Source organism: Platichthys flesus, chromosome 24 (genome assembly GCF_949316205.1).
Source record: "Platichthys flesus chromosome 24, fPlaFle2.1, whole genome shotgun sequence".
Classification (NCBI taxonomy): Eukaryota; Metazoa; Chordata; class Actinopteri; order Pleuronectiformes; family Pleuronectidae; genus Platichthys; species Platichthys flesus.
The window spans coordinates 14,486,948-14,495,307 of NC_084968.1; the positions used below are offsets into that span (position 1 = coordinate 14,486,948).

The 8,360-nt window shown below is 49.9% G+C and overlaps 1 protein-coding gene across 4 annotated transcripts; it reads left to right on the forward strand.

Annotated features, from left to right (window-relative positions):
• Positions 1–573: 573 nt before the first annotated feature.
• Positions 574–8,345, forward strand: si:cabz01101003.1 (ubiquitin carboxyl-terminal hydrolase CYLD). Of its 4 annotated transcripts, none has more exons than XM_062384216.1 (17): positions 574–807; positions 880–1,035; positions 1,581–1,698; positions 1,782–1,939; positions 2,516–3,016; positions 3,226–3,331; positions 3,427–3,848; positions 4,234–4,399; positions 4,483–4,624; positions 5,254–5,376; positions 5,653–5,744; positions 5,835–5,898; positions 6,208–6,412; positions 6,512–6,620; positions 6,783–6,901; positions 7,038–7,245; positions 7,340–8,345. In XM_062384216.1, the coding sequence occupies exons 2-17, from the start codon at positions 910–912 to the stop codon at positions 7,522–7,524; spliced, it is 2,844 nt and encodes a 947-aa protein (XP_062240200.1). In that variant the 5' UTR covers positions 574–807; positions 880–909; the 3' UTR covers positions 7,525–8,345. The 4 variants fall into 4 exon arrangements, with proteins under 4 accessions (XP_062240200.1, XP_062240198.1, XP_062240199.1 ...); XM_062384214.1 differs by having other exon boundaries at positions 574–721; positions 808–1,035; XM_062384215.1 differs by having other exon boundaries at positions 574–702; positions 808–1,035.
• Positions 8,346–8,360: the final 15 nt, after the last annotated feature.

The window sequence follows — 8,360 nt, forward strand, 5'->3', positions numbered from 1 at the left end:
TTAAATTTATATATGTAGCACAGTAATATGTACTCGGAGTAACGTGTACTCTTATGTACTCAAAGTAATTTGTACTCTTAAGTACTCAGAGTAACGTGTAGTCTTAAGTACCCACAGTACCGTGTACTCTTAAGTACTGACAGTTACATGTACTCAGAGTAACGTATACTCTTATGTCATCAGAGTAACGTGAACTCACAGTAACGTGTACTTTATGTACTCAGAGTAACGTGTACTCTTTTGTACTCAGAGTAACCTGTACTCACAGTAACCCGTACTCTTATGTTCTCACAGTAACTTGTACTTTTATGTACTCACAGTGACGTGTTCTCTTAAGTACTCAGAGTAACGTGTACTCAGAGTACCGTTAACTCACAGTAACGTGTACTCTTATGTACTCAGAGTAACGTGTACTCTTGTCCTCTTCCTACTTGCGACTTGTCAACTGTGGAATTTCCCCCTCTCCAAAAAGCCCGCCCCTGAGCGCTGTGATTGGCTGAGGCCGCTGCCGGGGGAACTTCCCTGGCCTGTGATTGGCTGCTGCAGGTGTCCTGTCTCCGCTTCCTGCTCTTGTTTGTTGTTAATGGAGGAGAAAGTGTAAACGGAGGAGAGACGCGGAGTCTCAGAGTTCTTCTTCTTCTCCCTCTTCTCGTGTTCTGAGCCGGGACATGTCGGGCACGTGACGTGTGTGCGTGTGAACATGTATGGATAAAGTTTGGAGGTAGTTGTGTGACGTCACCTCCAGCGGCGGTGAACCAACACGCGTCTTCTCTCTGGAACTCAGCCGCGCATCTTCTTCTTCTACAGGTAAAATGGCCGTTTAGTTCCCGGGCGAAGCGGCTTCAGGTTTAAACCACTTTAAAGATGTCGGGCGCTCAGGAGCAGGTCCGGAGGCGGCGCCCCCCCAAGATGTTCGTGATCTCGACCGACCTGAAGGTGCAGGACCACCTGGACGGAACCATTCGGCTGCAGCGGGGGTTCCTCTGCCAGGAGCAGGACGTGAGCCGGAACAGAGGGGAGTGGCAGTGGGTCAAGGTATTCACTCACTTTTACTTCCACATGTTTAATAAGTCAGCACGTGGCTTCATCTCACTCTGTCAATAAAGATGGACGAGCTCCCCAGAGGTCAGCAGAGCTTCATTAATACAGGTCAGAGGTCAGAAGGAGCATGGGGATAAGAAGACAGAACAAGAGCAAGGTCGGGTTAAATATAAAATATACATGAAGTAGAATAAGAACAATTAAAAGAAGTTGTAATAAAGATAAATAAGAAAGTCAAAAGGGTGGGAGAGGGTTAAAAATAAATATAATTGAAGTCAGAGAGCAGCTATATTTATAAAATCATTAGTTAGTTAGTTAATGAGTTGAAGAAATAATTGATGTTAATAATTGAATTAACAGTAATACTAATAGGTAGCTAAAGACTAATGATAAGACAATCCAGGTAGTATATTCATATTGTACAAATATTCTGACCATAATGTAAAATATGCTGGTTTTAGTTCAGACAGATGATATTTGTCAGTGTTCCGTGTTGTCGAACTTTGATATTTTCCTTCACACATGTCCCCCCCCCCCAGGTTTTAGACAATGACTTTGTGGTAAAGCTAGACAGGAAGTTCCTGCTTCCAATCCCCAGTGACCTCAGCGGCCTGTTGGAGCCGGTGTTCGATCCCGAGGCTCGTCTGAAGCTACTGAGTAATGACCCCTCATAGTTTTAGTGGTAATTGTGTTTATTCTCTCCGTTGTGAGGTTTTCATAGTTTCCTTATTTGTATCAAGGCAATCCTGGGAAGCTGCAGCATCTGGCCTCCCTGCCCCTGGATGCTCCGCTCTGGGTCCAGATGGGTCAACAGGACGAGCTGGCCGAGGCCGACCTGAAGTACATCGGGCCCCTGACCAGAGGGAGCAGCGCGGTGTACTTCGGCGTCCAGCTCAAGGTAAACCTGAGAGCATGTGTGTTTTTAATTCACTAGATCCAGATCCATTCATTGTTCTCAGAGAAATCAACGATAAAGGGAAAAAAAAAGTCCAACTAACAACGATAGAGAAAGTGAAAAACAAATTCCTGGATCCGGATCCAGATCTGCATCATTTATACACAATTTACTTTGTGGAGGTAAAAAGTTGAAAACTAATTACCCAGAAGTCATTAGATCAGATTAGATTAAACTGTATTGTCATTGCACAGTACAAGTACTTATACAATGAAATGCAGTTTAGCGTATAACCAGAAGTGCAAAAAAAGGTATTGTGTGTATTTAAAGTGGAATGTAAATAAATAAGATATGTACAGTGAGAAATATATATTGAATAGTACATATTGATTTAACAGGTGTTGTATGATATAAGAACTATGAGCAAGATAAATATATAAATATGAATATCATGATAACAAAGCTAATATCTGCAGCCTGATCAGATATTTACCAACAAGGCTTCATTCATATTCATTTTTGCTCCTATACTTGAATGTTAATCCCTCGTTCCCTCGTTCCCTCGTTCTCTCGCTCCAGGGTTCCGCGGCGGGCAAAGGCTTCGGTAACGGTTCCTATAAGGGCCTCCGACTTTTCACCTGCCCCGACGCCTGCGCCCTTTTCCTCCCGGCCAATGAAATCCGGCTCCGCCACTGGAATAACAGAAACGGCTCCAATGCAGCCGAGCGAGTCCGCGAGCGAGACCAACACCGCAGCAGCAACATGCACCACAGCAACGGGCACCAGAACCAGAACAGCCACCCGTCCCACCAGCACCAGCACCAGCACCAGTACCATCCCAGCAGCGCTCCTCAGCCGCACTCTCTCTCCGTCCTCCCCCGCACGTCGGAGTCGGTGCTCATCACTGCTCAGACCCAGGTGCAGGTTCGACAGCCCGTGTCGCCTCCGCTGCCGCCGCCGCTCGCCATCGGCCAGCGGGTGTGTTTCCCCCTGGAGGACAACGTGGTGGGGGGGGAGGTGCGGTTCTACGGGCTCCTGCCGGGCCGCTCCTCCTCAGGGATGAACGTCGGCGTCCTGCTGGTCAGTACCACACAGAAGATAAGAGATAGTTAATTTAACAACTGTTGCATTTTATAGAAAAGGCCTTTTAAATGATTGGCTATAGATTCTTTTGTTTTATTAGTGTCTACAGTTTGAGGATGGTAAATCTTTATGAAGGCAGCACTGCTTGTCTTTGGAGAGCTGCCTCTGTGTCAGCCTGCTCTTTGTGTTTGACTCTCTGTCCACAGGACGCTCCTGTTGGGAACTGGGACGGGCTCTACCGGGGAGAGAAGCTCTGCCACATTCCTTCAGCCGTCTACGGACTCCTGCTGCCAGCCGCCAAGGTTTCCTCAGGTACGACAAACCACCATGAGCCACAGACTCTGGAAATCAAGCTTCTGCTCAAGTTGTTCCAGGATTTGATACAGATGTCCATTCTGTGTCCTCAGAGCCTAAATCCCACCGTCCCAGCGCTCACCAAGTGCCCAAATCCATCCTGAAGCCCCCTCCCGTCCCCAAACCAGCTCTCGTATCATCGCCCACCACTGCTCCCAAGGTCGCTCCACTGCCGCCGCCCAAGCCCCCCAAGAAAGCCCTGCTTCCCCCCCCGCTCCCGCCGCCAAAACCCCGCAGTCCGACGTCGCCCGTCTTTTCAGAGCAGCTGCTACACACCAACGGCGTCCACGGCCCCGTGTCCCCGCTGCTGTCCCCAGATCGCCTGGAGGAGTCGGAGGAGGAAGAAGAGGGGGGGCTGGAGGGGGAGCTGGAGGTGGGCTCCATGGTCGAAGTGAACGACCCGCCCATCTTCGGAGTGATTTGCTGGATCGGGCGAATCAGTGGGATTTCAGAACCGGTCGCAGGAATCGAGCTGGTGAGGAGAGTTTCTGTTTCAAAGTTCAGTCCAACTTCACAATGTCATCTAAAGTGTAAACAACCATCAGAGAGTCAGAACACAGGGCGAGCTGTCAGTCACACAGTAACCACGCCCCCAATGCACACAGAGCTTTATGGTACATTTTAGTCTAAATTATCATAATTCACTAAATGAACATCAGCTGTTTTGAAGAAGACTAGAAACTAGAGACTGAGACACCGAGTCGTCCTCTGCTGGTCATTTGAGAGAATACAGGTCTCAGGCACAGTGCATTGGTTCTTCTGGACCCGGTGTTTAAACCCAGTCCAGAGTAGTGATTCCTCTAATTCTCTATTTCCATGTAAGACACTGATTAACCACATCCCCTCTGTGGCTGCACCAGGATCAGGAGCTGTCTGCGGGGACAGACGGCAGCTACCTCGGTGTTCGCCACTTCCGTTGTCCGGCGAACAAGGGGCTGTTCGTCAAGCTACGCAACTGCAGGAGGGACTCCAGGTTCCCGGCACCGGAGACGCCCGTCAATCAGGTGGAGCGCTGCAACTCCATAGGTAGGAGCGTCCCACGTCTCTGTGGCTTTGTGATTATCGGATGCAGTGGTTAATCCTCCACCTTGTGTCCCTGTGGCTCTCAGCCTTTGCAGAGTGGGGCAGCGAGCGGGTGGAGGAGCACACGCCCCCCGTGGACGGAGACGAGGCCAGGGAGCTCTACCAGGGCTGGAAGAGGGGCATCCAGGGTCACCTGAACTCCTGCTACCTGGACGCCACGCTGTTCAGGTGAATCCTGGGGCCGCGCAGGAAACCTTTAATATCATGTGACCGCACACGACTGATGAGTAAGATGTTCTTCATACTTATTTAATAATTAAAACTGATCCGTCTGTGTCTGTGTCTCTGTCTCTCTCTGTGTCTCTGTCTCTGTCTCTCTCTGTCTCTGTCTCTGTCTCTGTCTCTGTCTGTGTCTCTGTCTGTGTCTCTGTCTCTGTCTCTGTCTCTGTCTGTGTCTGTGTCTGTGTCTGTCTCTCTGTCTCTGTCTGTCTCTGTCTGTCTGTGTCTCTGTCTGTGTCTCTGTCTGTGTCTCTGTCTCTCTCTGTCTCTGTCTCTGTCTCTGTCTCTATCTCTATCTCTGTCTCTCTCTGTCTCTGTCTCTGTCTCTGTCTGTGTCTCTGTCTCTCTCTGTCTCTGTCTCTGTCTCTGTCTCTGTCTGTGTCTCTGTCTGTGTCTCTGTCTCTGTCTCTCTCTGTCTGTGTCTCTGTCTGTGTCTCTGTCTGTGTCTCTGTCTGTCTCTGTCTCTGTCTCTGTCTCTGTCTCTGTCTCTGTCTCTGTCTCTGCCTCTGCCTCTGTCTCTGCCTCTGCCTCTGTCTCTGTCTGTCTCTGTCTGTCTCTGTCTGTGTCTCTGTCTCCAGTCTGTTCTCCTGCTGCAGTTCAGCTGACTGGGTTTTGTTCTGGCCGGCCGACCCTGCCACCGACCACAGCTCGACTCAGGCTCAGGACCTGCTGCGCTGTGAGATCGTCAACCCGCTGCGCAGGTCAGTGTCAGTCAGTGTGTTGACGGGTCTACACAAAGTTTGCATGTGTTTACTCCCACTACTAAATACAGTGTGATTGGAAATACAGCTACTACTTCAACTCTGAATTAAATCACTAACGCTGCTACTGAAAATGCTTTAACTTCTTTGGCTCTGTGTTGTCCGACCTTTGTTTACAGTCGATGGTCGTGACGCCTTCTCACAAACACAATGGGCTGATTGATAGTGTTGTAAAGGTGTTTTTCTGAAGTGTTTGTGTGCTGGTGTGATTCCCAGCTTCGGCTACGTGTGTGCCAGTAAGACCATGGCCCTGAGGCGCCTCCTGGAGGCCGCCGATAGAGACACCGGCTTCACCAACCAGGAGAAAGGTATGTGAAAGTATTCATGCCTCAGTCGTCCGCCGGCTCTCTGGGGCGATCAGACGGAGGAATGCTGACATGCTGCTCTCGTTCCGTCAGATCCTGAGGAGTTCGTCAACAGGCTTTTCCAGCTCCTCGGAGTCGAGCCGCTCCTCAAGATCAGGTACTGTGTGTCTGTAGGTTTTCACCCGTCTGTCTGTCTGTGGGGTTGTTGTTTGTTTTTTCAGCACGAGCACGGAAAAGCTGCTGAACAGATTTGAACGAAACTTCATGAGACGTTTGTGTTCTCACATACAGACCCTCCAGAATATTTCAGGAGTCTGAATGAAGCAGCTATCGTGTCAGATTCTGCTCATAGATCATTCTGGGTCCAGAAAGACAGATTCTTCTTCGTCTCCATGTCTGACACCAACTCCTCTCTTGCTCCTCATCACCTCTTGCGTCCCCTTTCTCCCGGTTTCCTCTCCTCCAGATCGATGACTCGGCAGCCTCAGGAATGTCACCTCTACCAGCTCTTCCCACCGACGCTTCCCAGCTCTCCCACCTCGCCCGCATCCCTCTCACCAGTCGACTCCCCCATCCCTCTCTCCTCGCCATCCTCCAATCGGATGAGAGTGGCCAGCGTCCAGACCCTGCTGGAGTCCTCCTTCCTCCACGCCGGCCTCAAGTTTGTTGAGGTCACAGAAATATGCTCAGGATTTATTATGTCTTACCCTCTGATTCCCCTGAAACCACATGAAGTGATGGTGTATTGATTTCCCCCCCCCCCCCTCCAGGCCCCCTCCTGCCTCCTGCTGCTCATGCCCCGGTTTGGGAAGGACTTCAAAATGTTTGACGCCATCTTGCCCACACTCAGCCTGGACATCACCGACCTGCTGGACGACAGTAAGGACGATTATTGGACTGTTCTGATGTTTGTTTTTGGTTCAATTTAAAGATCTGATTTACTTTGAATCTATGTTTATGTCAGGTTTGGTTGTATTTCTATAGAGATGATTTTCTCACACATGTTTTACTGTGTATGTATTTACTGTTGTCTCTTTCCAGCTCTGAGGCAGTGCAGCATCTGTCAGGCTGTGGCTGAGTGGGAGTGTCTGCAGTGTTATGAAGATGTAGACATCACCCCCGGGCGTCTCAAGCAGTACTGCCCCACCTGCAACACACAGGTCCTTTTTATTATTTCTTTTATTGTCACAGTGTTATGATCTGGAAGAGACGGATGCATCAGTCTCAGGTGGACAATCTGTGGATCTCTTCTGCTTCACACTGACTCTGCTCTGGTGTTTTCCTGCTGGTCATCAGGTCCACAGTCACAGGAAGCGGACGTCCCACACCCCGGTGAAGGTCGGTGTCCCCGGCGGGTCGTGGTCCGGCTCTCTCCACTGCACCCGCCAGCGCATGTCTCTGTTCGCTGTGACGTGCATCGAGACCAGCCACTACGTGAGCTTCATCAGACACGGGCCCCTCCCCACGGACTGGCTGTTCTTCGACAGCATGGCGGACAGAGAAGGTGAGCGACCTCAACCTGGTTAACACAGCTTCAAGTTACAGGATCCAATGCAACGAATAGACAAGCTCCCTTTTGTCCCTGTGCTCTCTCCCAGGTGGAGAGAACGGCTTCAACATCCCCCGGGTGATGGCGTGTCCCGAGGTGGGACGCTACCTCGGCCTATCGGAGCAGGAGCTGAGCAGAGTGGACACCGCTTCGCTACGGGAGCCGGCCCGCCGCCTGCTCTGTGACTCCTACATGTGTCTGTACCACAGCCCCGAGCTCAGCCTGTACAAGTGACACTCGACACGGACGCACAAAGATCCGACTGCTGTACAACAGATTCACACAAGTCCTCCTCAGGTTCTTGGTTCACCGACAGAGGAAGACAAGAATATGAAATATTCATAAAGCCACCGAACACTGAATGTATTCAGCTTCCTGTTTGCACTTGGCGCTAAAGTGCATCTTGGGAGGTCGTCGCCCCGGTTTGTTCCTCTCACATGTTACAGTTAGATTTACACACAGAGCTACGCAGCAAGGTTTCTGATCAATAACTCTCCAAGACAGTTACAGCGTCTCTGTATGATTTTCACAGTGTAAACCCAACTTTAAGAATTTCTCATTTCCTTGTCTTGATGTTACTGCTATTATTTTGTATTTTCAACAAAGTAATGTGTAGATATTAATGTTCGAGGTGCGTTGGGACTGTTTTCTGACCCGGAGCCTGAACAGCAGGGAACAGAGCTTTAGAATCCCAGGGAGACGTCAGCGTGACCCACAACATGGAATGTGCCCAGCGAACAAATCACTTGTAATTTATTGTCAGTTCAGGAGCCTTGTACACTGATGCGGTGGCAGTGCTGACGTTTCTACCTGAGTTTCCCTTTCGCCTTTCTGATTCTCACACACTGTGCCTGTGACCTGCCACACACACACACACTTTACAGACTGATTTGCACTGCTTCGTTTACATGTCGGTGTGTAAATATGTAACGGCCCTAAACTGACTGTAAAGCTCGCACACGGATGTTTAACTGTTCTGTTGCTCACGGCTTGTTTCCTGTAACAAGCTGCAGACGATGAGGACGATGTTCCACAGAGTAAACGGTTTCCTACTCCTCCAGTTTCCAAAC

Excerpts from the sequence above, each read along its gene's own strand:
- si:cabz01101003.1 (XM_062384213.1), top strand. The coding sequence starts at position 865 with ATGTCGGGCGCTCAGGAGCAGGTCCGGAGGCGGCGCCCCCCCAAGATG. Across the intron at positions 1,699-1,781 it reads GGCTCGTCTGAAGCTACTGA|GCAATCCTGGGAAGCTGCAG; the intron begins GTAATGACCCCT and ends ATTTGTATCAAG. Across the intron at positions 3,017-3,225 it reads TGAACGTCGGCGTCCTGCTG|GACGCTCCTGTTGGGAACTG; the intron begins GTCAGTACCACA and ends CTCTGTCCACAG.